Below are 19,187 nucleotides of genomic sequence, written 5' to 3'. Positions count from 1 at the left end.
GCGGCTGCTTGCTGGGCTCCATACCGAGCGCAAAGTCACCCTTTGTGGATTATTGCACTACGGGGCTCCGCGGCCGGTTGCCGGCATAACTATAATATATTTACAGTTTGAATCACACTGAATACACTTATATCACAGCTACCCCAAGGTCTTACAAAGCTAACATTGTGTCCGATTTGAATTTAAGGTATTTTTATGAACTCAGGGTCTTGCTAGAAGGAGCAGCTAGCTAACTAGCTATATGTCACCTTCAATACAATGGGGAAATATCGCAGCTAGCTAGCTACACTTTCGGCATAACTATAGTATATTTACAGTTTGAATTTCGTCACGGCATGTATATTATAGGTTCCCCAAGGTCTTACAAAGCTTAGCTAACACTTGTCGGATTTCGGATCCAGTCCAGTCACCAGAAAAGGGTGAGTTTGCGCGGGTATTGAGAACCGGGCCGCCGGCCGAGCTCACAGCAGGCCGGGGTCTGTGACGGAGGACAGGCAGGGCGGCGATGTAGCAACCCAGGCAGCACCGGCTGCTGAACTCCGACACACAGTCGGACAAAATTTGCAATTAGCCATCCATTTTCGTAAATAAATCTTTAAATAGTTGATTTCTCGCATAAAAAAGTTTCAGAAGTGAATTTTGTAATGGAATAGCAGAGATCTGCGTGACCTAGATTCAGAAGACTACCTGATCTCAGGTCAGTTGTGTAGCCTATGTAAATGTTGGGGTGTGATCGTTCTCTTTAATACCCATGGGTGTGACAAAGGTACAGGTCTTGAGAAGCTTACGTAAGCAACTAGCTTTGTTGAAATTCGCCCGTTTTCAGCGGCAGTTTCAAAATGTGAGATTTTCATAGTAAAGGGGTGTCAATGGGATTTTGAGCTTCTATGTATGTCCTAATTACCCACCGAACTGTCGTTATTCAACTATAAAATCGGTTTTGCATTCTATCACCCCTTTAAAAATCATGTATGCCCAGATCAACACAAACCCTTATTATGAGGACCTACACAAGCTCTCTCTTTTATGCTCTTTAATACCACAAAGCTGACAACAAAGCAATCAGCACAAAATTTGTCAAGAATTACTGGCGGCTGTCCACTCTTCATTATCTGTATTTTGCCCAGTACGTTTCAGAAAGACGGCGATTCCACTGTCGAAAGAGGCAACTTTTCCTCCACTATGTACAGTATGCTTCCACAAGGCCATTTATCACATAGCTCTATCGGCAACATGCTCTTTTCATCCGCCGCTCAGGGTCCGGGGGTCTTTAGCAACTAGCTTAGATTGGATGTTGTGTTTGCGAATCGCGGCGCTGGAGAGTTTTTGTCCTTTCACGCGACTAATTTGAAGTAATGGGCGCAAAAATCGTCTTAAGCGGAGGCTCTGACATTTTTGTTTTGTCTACTTGGACGAGTGTTATGGTTGTACCAGTTTTAACCGTCTATGGGTGTTACGTAGAGCTGGGCAATATATCGATATTATATCGATATCGTGATATGAGACTAGATATCGTCTTAGATATTGGATATCGTGATATCGTGACATAAGTGGTGTCTTTTTCTGGTTTTAAAGGCTGCATTACAGTAAAGTGATGTCATTTTCTGAACTTACCAGACTGTTGTAACTGTTCTATTATTTGACTTTACCCAGTTGTCATTATATCCACATTACTGATGATTATTTATCACAAATCTCATTGTGTAAATATTTTGTGAAAGCACCAATAGTCAACACTACAATATCGTTGCGGTATCAATATCGAGGTATTTGGTCAAAAATATCGTGATCTTTGATCGCCCAGCCCTAGTGTTACGCAAACACGCACGAAAACGGACGTTTGATTTGTCATTCTCTTCTCACGTTATACAGATAGTTGAAGAACCAGTAATGCAAGTAACCCAATAATTATTATTATTTTATATATATTATAATTTTTTTTTTCTTTTTAAATTATTTTTGGGCATTTTGACAGAGCAGCTGAAGACATGAAAGGGGAGAGAGTGGGGGACATCATGCAGCAAAGGGCCGCAGGTCGCAGTCGAACCCGCGGCCGCTACGCCGAGGAGTAAACCTCTACATATGGGCGCGTGCTCTGCCAACTAAACTACCAGGGTGACCCACGTGATTATTATTTGATAAGTAACTGTAATGTGAGTACTGAGTTATCAACAGTAATGCGTTACAGACAAATGTAATCTGATTACAGTAACGCGTTAAGGCCTTTTTATGCTTCTGCGTAGAATCGGCAGCGTACCACCGCAGACCCCACGCTGTAGCCGGACGTGTACCTCTCGAAAAATGTAACTACACGTCGCAGCGACGCACGTCGCTTGGCCGTGGCTTGGTAGTGTTCCACCCCCCCCCCCACCCAACTCATTTCCTGGTTCTCCTTCTCCATGAACAACATGAAATCAAGGAGAGGGTTAACTTCTCCTGCTACAGATTTCCCACCGTGGTCAGAAAACACAGGGGAGACACTTTGTTTCTCTCGCTATGACTCTAGAGTCAGTACTCACTCCGAAGCTTATCGCCGTCACTCTCTCACTTTCTCCCTCGCTCTAACACACTCCCCACACAGCCACACACATATGCTGGCTCAACGCACACACCAGCGCACAAAAACATCAGGCCACTTACGTAGGCTACGGCGAAAGCTCTGTGTGGAGCCTGCGCAGAACCATAAAAAGGCCTTTACTTAGTAAATTAGTAGCGCGTTACCCCCAGCCCTGGCACTGTCACCTCACAGCAAGAGGGTTCTGGGTTCGAACCCATTGGCCTGCTTGGGCCCTTCTGTGTAGAGTTTTGATCCCTGTGTTAGCGTGGGGTTTTCTCCAAGTTATCCGGCTTCCACCGATCAGTCCAAAAGACATGATGTAGGTTAGTTAGGTATGTATCTGTACTTTACTGCATTATTTATATTTCTGGAAACTTTCACTTTTATTCTACTACATATCCTAAACAAAATGTATACTTTTACTCCACTACATTTCCCCTAAGCATCTTCGTTACTCATTACTTGCAAGAAATGTTTTCGTACGTTGAAGTGAACAAAAAATTTAAATTCTGTTTCTGTCTTTGTTGATGTCAGACTTTGAATTTGATGTTTAAGAAGGTGTGAAAACCCTGAATATTATGCTTCACTATAAGGAAGCCACAATAAAGTTCATATTAATTTTTTTATTTTTTTATTTTTTACTATACTTACTTCTAATAGTTAAGTACATTTAATATCATAAAATTACTTTTGATACTTAAGTACAGTTAATATCAGATACTTTAAGATTTTTACTCAAGTAATACTCTAAAAGGTGACTTTAATTTCTACCAAAGTCATTTTCGGTTAAGATACTTGTACTTTTACTTAAGTATTGCTTTCAAGTACTTTATACAAGACTGCCTATCTGTCTATGTGCCAGCCCTGTGATTGTCTGGTGACCTGTCCAGGGTGTACCCCGCCTCTAGCCCAGTGTCAGCTGGAATTGTCTCCAGCCCCCAGCGGTTACAGATAATGGATGGACTTTCAGTGGAATTGTATCAAGACCACCTAAGATCACATCATATTATTGGTTGGCCGAATCTTATGATATCTCAGAAGTTATTATTAACAACTAAAAGAATGACTTTTCTAAGTGGTTTTTTCCCTTCATTTTCCATTAGACCAAAAAAAAGTAAATGGAAGATTCTTAAAAATATATACACACACACACACACACACACACACACACACACACACACACACATACACACACACACACACACACACACACACACACACACATATATATATATATATATATATATATATATATATATATATATATATATATATATATATATATATATATATATATATATATATATATAAAATCCCCTTGCCCAAGCTGGTATTCAAAGACAGTCCAGCTGGAGTTATTTTAGGGAAATATCTGCTGCCCCCACTCATCGTTTAGTCAGAGCTCAGGGCATTGCAACATGCACCCTTATCGCATTTCTGACATACTTCATTAGAATAGCACTAACCAGCAACACTTGTGTGTGTGTGTGTGTGTGTGTGTGTGTGTGTGTGTGTGTGTGTGTGTGTGTGTGTGTGTGTGTGTGTGTGTGTGTGTGTGTGTGTGTGTGCGTGCGTGCGTGCTTTCTCTGGCATGTACTTTCTCTGGCATGTGCGTTTTTTAGTGCTTGTTCTTGTATTTGTGTTTGTGTGTGTGTGTTATGTCTCCATATATACAGATTATCCTTTAACTGACAGGCAAACAGGTCTGGTTTCTTCCCGCTCACTTTCTAAGACTGAGGTTGAACACTGTCACATATAGAGGTGTCCAACCACCTGTCCACTTGCCTTTTTTCCATGATTAATGACTTTATCAGCTTTCAACATATTAAAATCTGATCTCTGTCTGTTTGTTATCACTGTGTCACCACAGTCAATTCCTCTTCATACTTTTGTGACACACAGCAGATGGAATGTGGGTGTGTCTGAATGTTTTTGAGTCTGACTTTGGCAAGTAAATCCAGCTTACAGCCCTGTTGCATTATCAGGTAATAAATGTGGACTTAGACTAGCGGCTTTGCTCCACCTGGCCAGTATAATTTTTCCCCCTGCATGTGTACGTGTGTGTCTTTTGGTCTTCACATGGCCCGTAGTGATTCCTCACTTTGAATAAGCCTGCTGTCAATCGCTTCACCATCTGACTCCCATCTGCCTTCTCTTCTCTTCTCTCCCATAAAAATGTAATCGCATTATTCTTTGTCTTTCTGTCAGAGGTAAGTGTTGGGCACAAGTTCAGGTCTACAGGGTGTACTTTTCTACTACAAAAAGAGTATCAGAGTACAGGGGGAAATGCTGAGCCTGATAGATTATGATGCAGTTGAAAAACTACTGCTGTAAAAGGCTCTGAAAAAAAAAAAGTCTGCTCCAATCTCAACCTGAACTCTTTAGTGACTCACCATTTCTTAAAATGACTACTTAAACATTTGAAAAGAGCTGTTGTTGATTTTATTTTCCTTATAAATTGAATTTGAGAGAGTACACATTGTCTCATTTGAAATGGTACATTTAGTAAATTCCAAATCCACAGGTGTAGGAGGTTTTGCCAAATGGCTTTGAAATGGTCATTCAAGATCTAATACTAACAGAGGATCCAGCAGACTTCTCTGGCTCATGAATCATTTGCTCTTTTGCTCCTTTGCTCCACATCTGGTGGCAAGAGCAGAATGAGTTGCAAGTACGTTAAGTTGTTGGCTTCAAGATTGCACCAGATTTAGGGCTGCTCGATTATGGGAAAAAATATAATCATGATTATTTTGGTCAATATTGTGGGGGGGCTTTTCCCTTTTAATATATAGTGACAGTGTATAGACTGGCAAGGGGGAGAGAGAGAGATGGGGGATGACACGCAGCAAAGGGCAGCAGGTCGGATTCGAACCTGCGCCGCTGCAGGACTCAGCCTACATAGGGCGAACGCTCTTACTGGGTGAGCTAGAGGCCGCCCCAAAATCACGATAATATAACATAATTACTCGTTGACTTCTGGAAAGATGTTGCAATAATTGAACTTAAAAAAAACAGTGGAAGAAGTTAAATAAATCAACAGTAAAAAACACATACAACTGTGAAATTTGCCTTAATACTTTTCCTATTTAAACTTGATTTTTTCATTCAGAACACAAGAGAAAATAAAGAGTTTACTTGCAAAACGTAATGAGCTAAATAATTGTCTTTCTCGATTATTCAGTTTTTATGATCACTGGGAGCCGAAATCATAATCACGATTACATTTCGATTAATTGCACAGCCCTAACCAGATTTAGAGCGTGAGTAGTGGTTTTCTGAATACTATTATTTGTGTCTGGGATTTCATAATATAGCAGTAAAATATATGAGCCCCACACAGTGTGATTTGTCATTGTAGTGAGAGCAACAGAGTGAATTATACAATGACAGTCAGGGGGGTCAACTTTTTCTTCAGGGCGTAAAGGGAACCCAGTACAGCGCTGTCGCATGCTTCAGTGAACTGAAGTCTTACAATCCTTACAGTATCTTATCTTATTTAATCAAAATGTTTAGTCAACTTAACATTTTGTGTGTTTTTTTTTTATTTGCTTGCCGCAGTTAGGTAGGCTGTGTTTACATCTCAATTCCTTTTTAGCAACGCTCGCAGCGCGGTCCACCACTTTGGTCCAGACTAAAATATCTTAACAAGTATTGGATGGATTGCCATGAAATTAGTTCCAGATATCCATGGTGCCCAGATGATGAATGCTTATGACTCTGATGAATGATGACTTTTCCTCTCGCACCACTAGCAGGTTACTTAGTGGTTTTGAGTGAAATTTCTCAATAACTTTTAGATGGCTTCAGTACAGACTTCCATGCTCCTCAGAGAATGAATTGTTACTTTGGTAATCCCTTAATTTTTCAACGCTTTTAATTTGTCCCAAACTGTGGTTTATCTATTTATTTGTTATCATCATCAGCTATACACCTATTTTTTTTTGGTCATAGCATCAAGTCTCTAGTGCACTGTTGATGTTAAGTCGGAGGTACAAACTAGCTCTATAACATCTCAATGGTGCTATATTATGCTTAATATCAGACATGCTAAGATAAATTGTTACATTTTGTTGGAAAGCATCTGAATTTTGGTTTCCAGTAAAGTTAGTGTTAAAGAACCATTCCTCAGTAGCAGCAGATAGATGTATTGAAGAAGAGATGAAAGGAAAAGATGAATAATGTAATATTTTATAATGTTTGCCCATCTATACATTTCTCTGCTTGTCTCCTTCTTAATATCCATCTTCATTACTCTTTCTCTCTCCTTCTAAATGCTCATCAGTATGCAGAGGCTGCAGTATGACCTATTAAATGTCATTTGTCAAATTGCAGCCAACTGGCTTGCCTGCAATCAGGCTCAATGCGAATATATTTTGACATGTGTTTTTCCTGCCCTCCGCTGAGTGCCTTAGGACCTGTGACAACCTGAAGCCTCTCTGAATACTAATAAAGTTAGCATTAATACAGTTGGCAAGGGCGCACACACACACACACACACACACACACACACACACACACACACACACACACACACGCACACGCGGAAATATGATTAAGCATGCCAACATATTCATACTAAAATGCAGACACACACATGCAGGATAGCAGGTCTGTGTGAGAGCTGGTCATGTGTTTCCCAGCAGTGGAATCCGGTCCCTGGAGGCCAGCTGGATGACACAGATGTTTGTGGGCTTTGGGACCAGATGCTGCTGAGCTCCTGGAGCACAGTTTTTACTTTGTGGCCAAGTCGCAGAGTCATACTTTGGCATTATTTGATCAAAAACAGGTATGCAATGATGTACAGTGTATATATAGTAGCTATAACCTCAGAGGTGACCAATTGTGGTCCTTATGTATTGTGAGGTGCAGCATGACAACACAACACATCAGAAGATGTGAGGGGTCAGCAGGGTGAAGAAGGTAGATTCGTAGACGAAGAGACAATAATTTTACGGAGATTTGATTTAGACTTTAAAAATGATGTTGGTTATGTTTTTTATTAGATGGTTCAGATCGAAAGGGGGGAGAGGGAGTGGATGACACACAGCAGGGCCATGTGTCGGATTCGAACCTGTGCCGCTGCCAAGGACTCAGCCTACATGGGGAAAGCTCTACCAGGTGAATTAGAGGTCGCTCCGAAGAGGATGATATATTTCAGACAGCCAGATGTATTAGAGGGCCAGAAATTCAAGGGTGAACAGAAGATTGCTGAAATATTTCAGAAAGGCTTTAGTCCAGAGTGAAACAAGTTAAAAGGTAAACGTATTCAGTGCAGCCAATTGCACTTCATTATCACTATCAAGGCAAAAAAAAGCCCCCAAACAGAGCAGAAAATCATCACAATTTACAAGATGGAACCAGAGAATGTTTGGCATTTTTGCATGATAAATTACTTTTAGTGGGTAATCCATAGGTTTGGGCATCGTTTAGATTTTAACGATTCTGATTGCATTTCCGATTCTTCCTTTCGATTCCGGTTCTCATCGATTCTCGATTCCGATTCTTTGAGTGGTGGAGTCGAAACGGGTCACGTGCTTATTTCACAAATAAGAGGAAAGTTTTATTTTGAATATGTGTACAAAATTCCATGCCAATCTATCCAATTGTTGAGCTGCTGGCATGGCTGAAAAAATCCTCTGTTTACATTTTTGCAATTTTAAATTTCCCTATTCCATAACTCTAGCAATGATGACCTATGCCTCTGTTACTTGAGTGTGTGTTTTTTTTGTGTCAAGATTTTTATGTCAAGTGATAGGTCATGATCGCAGACCTCGACATGTTAATGGCACTGGGTACGTTCGTCTCCATGGTTATCATTAGGGTTGGGCATCATTTGGATTTTAACGATTCTGATTCCAATTCCGATTCTTCCTTTCGATTCCGGTTCTTATCGATTCTCGATTCCGATTATTTGAGTGGTGGAGTTGAAACGGGTCACGTGCTTATTTCACAAATAAGAGGAAAGTTTTATTTTGATTCAAAGGTGGGTTGCAGTTTGACGGGGCTTTTTCAACGTAAAATAAAGCCACACTAGAGCACTGCTTACTGTTCTCCAAGGCTGCAACACAAGAAGCACCTGGCCGCTACGGAAACCCAAACTTGCGCATGTTTAATTGGAAAGTGATGATCGGATTTGAAACCAAATCCTCCAAACGATTCCAAAACGATTCCAATAAAGAAACGATTCCAATGGAATCGTAATTTTTGAAACTATTCCGATTAGGAATCGGTTCTCGATGCCCAACCCTAGTTATCATTATGATTCGGTTACTCCTCACATAGCCATGGAAGTGTACTAAATTGGCTCAAGCTTTGGCAGGCAGAGGTCGTTTTCAATAGACCTAAACATCACTACTGCTCTTTCTTCAGAGTAGTGATTACCTCCGCTAACTGATAATTTTGCACATTTACAGCAACAGAGCTACACTATTAGTCTCTGAGATGATACACTGAAACAAGAAAAGAAAAGTACTCAGTTATTTTCTTGCAAGTAAACATTTTGATGGTTTGATGCTAACAGACATCTCTTTTCCATCGTTTTTGACTGGGAGTTCCTTTATGTAGTCCTGTCTGTTTTTTAGGGTTCACATAACGACCCTGGATTGAGTGGCCATCATCCACAAGCACGCGTAGCATGTTTGGCTTGGCTTGGCTTCATGGCGCTGAATAGGCCATGGTAGCTGAGGCATTATACTAGGCAGGGGAATCAGACAGAGTCAGCAGTTAGCAGCATTGAGCAGTGTGGATTTTATGCTGCCTGGCTGCCTTCATGCTAGCCTAGCGTTTCACGACCATGGCTGTCTGCATGGCTGTGTGCTAGTCTACCATGGCATTGCTCAGGTCTGAATGTGGCAGACCTCTTTGTAACTAACCCTAACCCTAGAATATGAAAACCAAGCGGTGGTTAGAGAAAATGTCCCAGTGTCCCAAAAAAGTTCAGGACCTCCAGCTAGTTACAACCAAGTGGTCCCACACATTGTCCTCAGGCAATATAGTGAACCCCTAACTCGCCCAGTGACAATCTGCACAGGATAACAGTGTAACTTTGTTTTTTATTTTTTTAAGATTTTTTTTTTTGTTGGCCATTTTCGGCCTTTATTTTGACAGGACAGCTGAAGACATGAAAGGAGAGAGAGGGGGGGGGGGGAATGACATGCAGCAAAGGCCCGCAGGTCGGAGCCGAATCCGGGCCCGCTGCGTCGAGGAGCAAACCTCCACATATGGGCGCCCATGCAAGCGTTTTTTTAATGAAAGCTCAGTGATGGTTTGCCCACTATTTACTGACCTTCATATTGATTTAATTGTACAGATTGTCATGGTTAAAATGTCACAATGTATGATATTTTCTTGATAGTTAACCCTAAAATGTAATTGAAACATGCTGTGTTTCAATGTTGTACAAATTATTTCACAAAGCACTTTGTCAGGCATCAAATTCACAATATGAAACAAGAACATCTTTACCCACGGGTTGCAACAACCAATTGGAAAAAAATAAGTCAAATAACAAACACCTCAGACAATTTAATCAATAACTGATAAAAAGCAAAAAAATGTTATGAATAAATTGGTAGATGGAATTTCGAAATAAAAGCAGCTCTGAGTGGTGTTGCTAAAAGTCATTAGCAGGCCATAGAGATTCACCTTGAACTGTAAAAATTACTGAAAAGGTTTTCACCTTATTTCATCCCCCTTTGGCAACACATATTTGGGTTTAAATAATATTTCTTCACTCAAAACTACAGGAGCAGGCGTACTTTATATGCGAATCCCATGGCCATAGTCTCAACCAATGGCTTGCATTCTCAGCCGTTTCCCATCGAGCGGGGCTCACGATAGGGTTGCCCGCTTTCCCCCATGCTGTTTGCAATCTCTCTTGAACCGTTAGCCCAAGCCATAAGGTAAAATAAAATCTGTAATGTCCAGATTAAATCCAATAGCAGCTCAATATTGTTATTTGCAGATGATACTTTGTTGTACATCTCTGATCTTGAGGACTCTATTCCAAAAATTCTTAAGATCTTCAACGAATTTGGCTCAATCTCCGGCTATAAAATGAACTGTAATAAATCTAATCTAAAACAGGCATGTGACATTAGCCATTAGTGTTATAATACTAATCCAAACCAAAATTACATATTTGGTCATCACCATACACACATCGCTACAGCGAGTTGTCCAGGACAACTATGAAACTATATTAAGTAGCGTTCAAAGGGATCTGGCTAATTGGTCTGCGTTGCCGGCATCACTACGGTCCAGGATTGCTGTTGTTATAATGAACATAGTTCCTCATGTGAATTTCTTAAGTACAATGATCCCCCTACCCCCACCAATACATTTCTGGAAGAAACTTGATACCTTAATTCGGCAGTATATTTGGAATAATAAACAACCTAGGCTAAAATACACGGGAGGCTTGGCCCTCCCCAACCTTAAAGTGTACCATAAGGCCTTTCAGCTACGGGCCCTCAGAGTGTGGATTGACCCCTCATCTACAGTTCCATGGAGAGAAATAGAGCAAAACCTCACTGGAACTCTAAGACTGCAAGATCTTGCCTTTGCAGGTGTGTGTCCAAAAAAGTGTATGCTAGCCTATGTCCCTATTATCACCAACACACTGACCAACTTTAAACAGGTGGAGGAGCAACTATGCTACACCAATAAGTGGCATTTGAACACCCCAATATGGTTCAATACACACTTAATTTAATGTCTGGTAACAAACCCTTTGCTTGTAAGCAGGGGAGTGACAGAGGTATTTATACTTTAGACCAGCTATTCAATGAGAAAGGTATGTTGAGTTTTGAAGACCTGAGAGCTAGTTTTGAGGTCCCCAGGACATCCTTCTATTTTTATCTGTGCTTAAGATCAGCCCCAAAATGTTATGGAGTGCCATGGGGAAACTAATTAAATGGCTTGTTGATTTTCCTGTGAGAGGATTAGTGTCCAGGATTTATGCTAAACGGATGCAAGTATCCATAGGAGAACTCTCAATAGTAAAGAAATGGGAGCGAGAGCTGAGCCCTGAGGGGAACGCAATTAATTGGGGGACAGTTTGGGACAACATTTTCCAAAAAACAAAATCACCAGTATATCCACTTCAACATATAACATAGGACATATTGGACTCCTCAGAAGAGATAAAGCCATTCCCACTCCCTATTGTACTTTCTGTCAGTCTGAACAAACTGGAACTTTCCTGCATATGGTCTGGGAGTGTGAACAGGTGCATGAGTTTTGGAATAAAACAACATCAATAATATCTGATGTGATAGGATGTCGAATTCCTACCGATCCAATTGTTTTGTTATGACGACTCTAAATTACACCTGCTTGGGAGACAGAGAAAAATTTGGCTAGCCGGCTCAACTGCAACCAAGAAAATGATAGCTCAGTGCTGGCTCCCCCCTCACTCGCTTTGTATAAAACAGTGGTTGGCGTATTTTCTGGACATAGTTATGCTTGAGCTCTCTACAGCAGCACAAATATCAGACTTAATGACCTCAGCCCCACAAGAAGTAGAGGAGAGAGATTAGGCATTGAGATTGGTTTCTGTTAGTTTGTTTTGTTTTTCTTGAGATCGCAGAGGGTGGGTGGTAGGTGAGGGTCTTTGTTCTTGTTCAATTTGTGTTTCTTTGTTCTGTGCGCCATCTGATGCTATCGGTCACATATTGTGAAGATTGTTTTGTATGTCTGAAGGTGCTAATTAAAAAAAAATGATCACAAAAAAAACTACAGGAGCAGGAAGGTTATGAAAAATGTTTTTCATGTGGTTTTTGATTGGGATGTTCACAATGGGACGATTGCACTGGTTTAAGAAAGGAAAGGGGAAGGAGGGAGAGATGGATTACTTTTCCAATCCCCTTTCTTCACCACTTCTCTTTCTGTCTCTACCTGTCTTCATTTCTCATTCAGCTAAGAGATTTATTATGTCTGTCATCTCCTTCAATTACTACACCAATATCAGGCTAAAGTATTGCATTAGCAGGTCAGAGCTAGTTGATGTGAGATGAGTGGAAAGCAATTAGAACTGGAGAAAATAACACTACAGTGATTAGCTCACATGTCCTCTACCATGTATTTTTGATTTTATAACTCAAATAAACAAACACACAGTTGGATTCTGCCATTTGTCAAGTTCATACTTGTTTTGTGTGTGTGTGTGTGTGTGTGTGTGTGTGTGTGTGCGTGTGCGTGCGTGCGTGCGTGCCCTCAGCCCTCCCTTAACTATAAATTGCTTATCAATTTTAATCAGGCCACATGTGGTTTTTAGCTATTCCATCTCTGCCAGGCAAAACACACACACACGTTCAGTGTGCCAAGGGTGTCAAACCAAGTACTAAATCATTGGTGGATCAGTCTTTCCAGAACCAATCATCCTTCTCTATCTCTCTATACGCTTGTTACAGTGGTTCAAAAAAAGTCCACCAGTTACTTTTGTGCACCAAACCTTTCAAGTTGACGCATAACAGTATCTAGTACTACAAAGATTAAAGTTACTCAATTATGAGACAAATGGTTAAGTATAAATGTGAAATGAGTTTCTATATAGGTCCACTAGCGTTTCACTTTCAATGTACTTTCACTTACAGCAGTACAATATGTTCTGCTCACATTTAATAATAGTGGCTACTACCCAACACCCCCTTCCATTCTCTCTGTCTCTCCCTCTCTTCCTGGCCTGGAAAAAAGCTGAATTTGTCGAGGTGGTAATAAAAGACAGGTGCACTTTTATTCCTTTTTGAAAGCTCTCTCATCTCGCCACAGTTGGAAAATAGAGGTGTACACACTCCTCATGGTATAACACTCCACTTTTAGGGGGCTGGATAGCAGCCCGACATCAAATACAGTTTTTAGATAATCTCCAAGGACAGAGAGAATTTGCTGCTGTATGCCCGGATAGACTAGATGGGCATGAAGAGTTTCCACAACATTTCTGTTAGCTCCAAGTACCAGGCCCGCCTTATCAAGCAATAATCAAATGTTTGACTGGGATGTACCTAAGAAACGGTATAAGTTGTTTACAAGTATGATGATGATAATAATAATGTATACTTTATTAATCCTTCAAGGGGAAATTACAGTGTTTTCACTGTCTTTACACACATGCTCAGTACCTATACATGCACTAATGGAGAGATGTCAGAGTGAGGGAGCTGCCCATGGAAAGGTGCCCTGAACAGTTGGGGGTTCGGTGCCTTGCTCAAGAGCACCTTGGCAGTGCCCAGGAGGTGAACAGGCACCTCTCCAGCTACCAGTCCACCACCATACTTTGTATGTATGTATGTCCGTATGGGGACTTGAACCAGCAACCCTCCGGTTTCCAACCCAACTCCCTACTGACTGAACTAACTACTCCCTACTTTTTTAATTATTTATAATAATGATAGAATAGAGAATAGAATAGTCTTTATTGTCATTGTCACAAGTACAACGAAATTTAAAGTGCTTTCCAGTCAGTGCATCAATTCATTAAGTTTAAGAAAAATAAATAAATAGAAAAGAAATTAAAAAATATATATATATATATATATATATATATATATATATATATATATATATATATATATATATATACACATACATACATACATACATACGATGCGTGCGATACGTGCTACATACATACATAATCTAAGTCCTAATAAATATAATGTAAGTCCTAATGTTTAAAAAGAATAAATAGAACTTGTAGCAGCATTAGCAGAGTACATGAACACACATGGTCACACACACCCAGTCATTGCACGAATAAATGGTATTAACATACCTTCACAGCATAAAAACAGTATGAACAAACTGTTACATACATCTACAGACATGATCTATCCCACATCAGCTTCCATATTGCACATTTTTTGATAAATATATTATATAGAAGTACATGTCAGACCATTTAAATAGTTTCTAAAGGTATTATGCGGTTTACCAGACATGACGCGTCACTTTTTTAAATATCTTTTCTTGCTGTATTAGGCTTAGTAATACAAGAAAATGTTTTTTATTTGTCATAATTACTTTTAATACAATTTGACATCAGGGCTTTTATCAGTTCATCGTAATTTGCTGTGCTCAGTTGAACACCCTTTTTCCCCCTCCCCCCCTCTTTTTTTTTTTTTTATTTAAAAATAAATTCCCCCACAAAAACACCCCCCCCACCCTCTCTTTTTTTTTTTTAGTCTCACCAAGAGCAGAAACAGTTCATATATTGTCTTTGTGCTCCGGCTGACTCAAAGTTGGATTTAGTCAAGCTTTTACTTCTAACATAGTCTGATGGAACATGTTGGAGGAGTTGGCACAGATGTATGAATGACTGATCCTCTTGTTGCTGTGATCAAAGACTGATGACACAACTCAGTGTCACTTTATTTATTTCTCTCTTTGGTTTCTGTTTTTGTTCCCTCTCTTCCTTCCTGTCCTGCTCTGCCATTCCTGCAGCGCAAGATGACAGGATACACGTGTGTGTGTGTGTGTGTGTGTGTGTGTGTGTGTGTGTGTGTGTGTGTGTGTGTGTGTGTGTGTGTGTGTGTCCTCAAAGTGAATAAAACAATATATGTGTCTGTGTGAATTTGTGTTTTTGTTTGTCATTCTGTATGTCTGTTTTTATAAAGTATGCCCATTCGTGTGTGTGTGTGTGTGTGTGTGTGTGTGTGTGTGGTCTGACTGTCATTTGCCACTTTCCTTGGCACTGCCGTCAGTTTCCTCCCGCTGTAACTTCCTGCCTGAGCCGATTTACTGTAGTCTTTCCAGTGGCAACACTCGCACCCCAACCATCACTTCAGAGCCCTCCCTCTATTCCTCTTTCCAAGTTTACTCCATCTATCTATCCATCCATCCAACCGTCCATCTAGCCATTCAGGACTGCCAGACCACAGGCCGTCTCATTCATTAATCATCAGCAGTGAGAAGGAACAAGGGAGCAGTCAGACGAGAGAGAGAGGGAACAGACAAAGATGGCAGGAATGACAAGTGCAGGAGATTGGAGGTTAAAGATGAAACCTGAACCTCCAGAAAAGTAATAAAAAAGTAATGCTGAGATAATCCTGATGATTGAAACTCTGTCTACTTGTTTTTCAGATCCCGTTCTCGCTGGTGCAGTTTCCACTTTGGGAATATTTAAAGGTATGTATCAGATCTTGACGTAAATGTTTGTCTAACTGACTTTATTATCCATCTGTTTTATCCCCCCTCTTCCTAAACACTATCATTTACAGTAATTATTCTCAGTTATAAATCCGTAGTAAAGTTATAATAGTGTGATTACGCTCGGACACATTTACAGCGGGCTGACCCTCTGCATCCCCTAACCCCCTGTGGAAGGCCAAAATGGGACTTTACGCTCCGCTTTAATGGGTTGTCACGACTACCATCAAACTGGCCTTCAATTTATCACGAGAATATCCGGTCCGGCATATCTGTCTCTTTTTTTTTTTTTTTTTGCTTTTTTCATCTCTCTTCCTCTCTATATCTTTATCTCTCCCTTCTCTCTCCGTGCCCTCTTTCTCTTTTCATTGTGTGGCCCTGAACACATAAAAAGCTGTTCCTCTTTGAGAAGACGGCGTTTTGCAGGAGTGACATCATGTCTCAAGGGCGCGAGAGGCGGACAGTCGAACATTCCATCAATGTTAGGAGCTAACGGCCAGCTAAGACGAACAATACACTTCACAGCTGTGTGTGTATATGTATGTGTGTGTCTGTGCATTTGCAAGAGTTAGATTTTGTCGTTCACAAGTGTCTCTTTGTCCTTCAGTCAAAGGCCCTCTCTCTCCAGGCCATCTGGACACGTCCGTTGGCGGAGAGCTGAACTACTGGAATCTGGACCTCTCTTCTCTTCTCCTCTCCTCTTTCTCCTTGTCCTCTTCTCCATCTATTGGCTCCCTACTCCCAGCCCTCCCTATATGTATCCTCTGTATTAACATGGTGCTCTGAATAGCTAATGAGGCGTTTCCTCCGTTACAATGGCAGAGACTAGCTGACTAGTCGAGGAGGGCGAAGAAAAAGCAGCTTCTTGCAAGCAAACAGATTTTTACTGCCATTCTTTTTAGAGTGACCACCAAGATGTTCAGAGGCTTTTACAATTAAGAATAACAGGATAAAAAAAAAAGAGCCATAGTGTAGGAATTTGAGCGTGAGTACATGTGTGTGGCAAGATCTCCCATCTGCTTTGTGGGATAGTAATGTGCTGAGTTATGGTTTTTTTTCTTTTTATTTCACACCGAGCCAGCACAGCTGTGAGTGAGAGAATCAGAAAGAGGAAAAGGGAGAAAACCAACCAACTGCTGTAGGCCTGTTGGAAGAGGAGTAAGCAGACAATTCCTTTTGTAGGGTGCATTAAGTTCAACTCGCCCTCAAATTTCTGGGCTATCATGGAGAGGCAAATTCCAGGCAGGAAAAGTCCGGGAATTATAAAAATTCATCAGACAATCCCACGATATGAAATGATTTTAGACATTGGTCGCTACGCAGAGATTTATTTTTTTCACACCAGACTTCCTTATCCATGTGAATCCACTGTTCTTTCACCCATTCATTCCACAATGGTGTGGTTTTCACTATGTTGTTTTTCCCCAACAGCAACTGTAGAGTAAGACCCCATCTGTTCTGACCTTAAGAAACATTAGCAAAACAGGAGGGTGTAACACTTTTAGGTTATGTGTGAACACCAAGAAAGAGCCACAGAAAATTCAAGGAATTATGCATCAAATGGCATGATGGGAACTTAAATGAAACCAATGAGATGCACTTACAAACGTCTCCCTGCACATACGGGATGTACTAACATGCACGCATACCCACCAACTCTTTCCTGTGGGAAGTCGTCCAGGTGCAAACTCTGACCCTGACACGAGGGTTCAAAGGTCAAAAAGTTTGTTTTCCCAGGTTTGCTACCTATTATTTATTCATGAAACAAAGAGGAAGGGATGGAGAGACTCAGAGAGGGAGAGAGACAGAGAGGAATCCCCCAGCGCGAGGCCTTTGATGTGGAAAACAAAATCTCCTTTTTAATCTGCCCTCTAATCGAATACACATGACATATCCTGAGCTCGTACACACTCTCTGCCAGTTCTTCTCCTTTTCTTTCTAATAACTCTGTGTATTTACGTGTTTGTGTTTGCGTGTGTTGTGGTGGTGTTTGTGATTTCCACGTGTGTGTGTGTGTGTGTGTGAGATCGGAGGAGAATGAGATAACATGCAACCGCTTCAACTTGCGGGGGGGGGGGAATGGACAAAGAAAATATTAGTAATCGCTCCATGCTGTTGCTCAATTGCTCTCCCTGAGAAGTAATCATACCTTGCAGTGCCCGAGGCAGCCCAGCTGTCCACATGGATTTCATACGACGACTAACCTTGCATAGTCAATCTCCTCATCGCTTTGCTGAAGCTAGTCGGGGGAGAAAAAGAGACAAAGAGTTCATTCTCAAAACAAAAACATCAGGTGGTTTTACTCAGTAGCCGGGTTGCATTTGGGCAAGCAGTCCTGTGACGTTTGCAGACCCACAAAGACGGTTTCAAGAGGTGTGGACAGCTAATTATTTTATATTTAATTTGTTGCCACTTCTAGCTGCCGTTCTCCGGGAATACAATCTCAAGCATCGTTACACTACTAAACATGCAAAACAGTATACTATGTACGAGGGAAAGAAGAAGTAAATGCCAGTTGCTCAGCTTACGAGTGTACAGTATATAGTTGCAGTTTTGCAACTTTTTCTTTTTTCTGTTGGGTATTCAAGTGGTCCCACTTGGACAGAACAACCTGACCAGTGGCCCCAATGTAATTTGAGACCCTTGGTGTATAGCGTATATTTATACGACTCTACTAATCAAATATGTGTTGTTTAGTTCTTCAATACATACCTGTTAACCAATGAAAGAATGTGTTGATATGTGATGACCTACTGTACTTCAACATGATGGCATCTGGACAAAATGTGTAAAGGTGATGGAGTTGGGAGCGCTGCAGCATATTCTCATGCCTCCTATCTTGTCCCGTCCCAGTTCTTGGGAAACAAGTAGAATGACATCGCTGGGGAGACGAGGCAACACAAAAATAGCCGGGCAGCCTGGTTCCCAGCCGCGAGCCTGGACCCCTGAGCAGACCAAGGTTCACAATGTGTTTTCAATGTGTCTGATCACTAACTGCAATCCTCTCTCTCTCTTTGTTTCCCTCCCTCTTTCTCGCTCTTTCATCATCCTTCTCTATCGACAACACTCTCTTTCTCTCTCGACATTTCTCTCTCTTTCTCCCAGACTCTGTGGTCATGGAGGCAAGGTCACACGCTCTACTCTTGGCAGGCTGCAGTGTGCGGAGCTTTTGCAGGTGCAGGGGATTATTTGCTGCTTTGGGAAATAAGCGGAGAGGGAGGGGGGGGTGAAAGAGGGGGCGGAAGAAAGAAGGCAGGGATGGATGGATGGATGGATGGAAGGATGGCTAAATCAATGGATGGAAGATGGGATGGCTAGGTGGCTAGATGGCCATGGGGGCAGGACAAGTTTACCCAAAGCTACATTCTTATAAGATTCCTCTAAGGTGAGCTCAGCTGGCAAATTGCATCCTCGCCTGCACAGCAGATCAAAGCAGAAAAGAGAATGAAATAGAGAAGAATGGATGAAGGGAAATCAAAACAGC

The 19,187-nt window shown here is 41.2% G+C and overlaps 1 protein-coding gene across 5 annotated transcripts in view; it reads left to right on the top strand.

Annotated features, from left to right (window-relative positions):
• The window catches only part of slc25a26 (solute carrier family 25 member 26), a 55,086-nt gene that overhangs the window by 22,969 nt on the left and 12,930 nt on the right, over window positions 1-19,187 (top strand). For 3 of the 5 annotated variants that reach the window (XM_039798521.1, XM_039798520.1, XM_039798524.1), the window contains exons 6-7: window positions 15,638-15,682; window positions 18,809-18,878. In XM_039798521.1, the coding sequence (XP_039654455.1) occupies window positions 15,638-15,682; window positions 18,809-18,878 (115 nt within the window). Of the gene's footprint in view, window positions 1-7,560; window positions 7,676-15,637; window positions 15,683-18,808; window positions 18,879-19,187 lie in introns of all 5 variants that reach the window. The other 2 variants (XM_039798522.1, XM_039798523.1) reach the window with 1 other exon arrangement.

Source organism: Perca fluviatilis, chromosome 4, assembly GCF_010015445.1.
Source record: "Perca fluviatilis chromosome 4, GENO_Pfluv_1.0, whole genome shotgun sequence".
Lineage (NCBI taxonomy): Eukaryota > Metazoa > Chordata > Actinopteri > Perciformes > Percidae > Perca > Perca fluviatilis.
The sequence above is the reverse complement of the archived record's forward strand: the minus strand, read 5'-3'. Positions and strand labels throughout refer to the sequence as shown.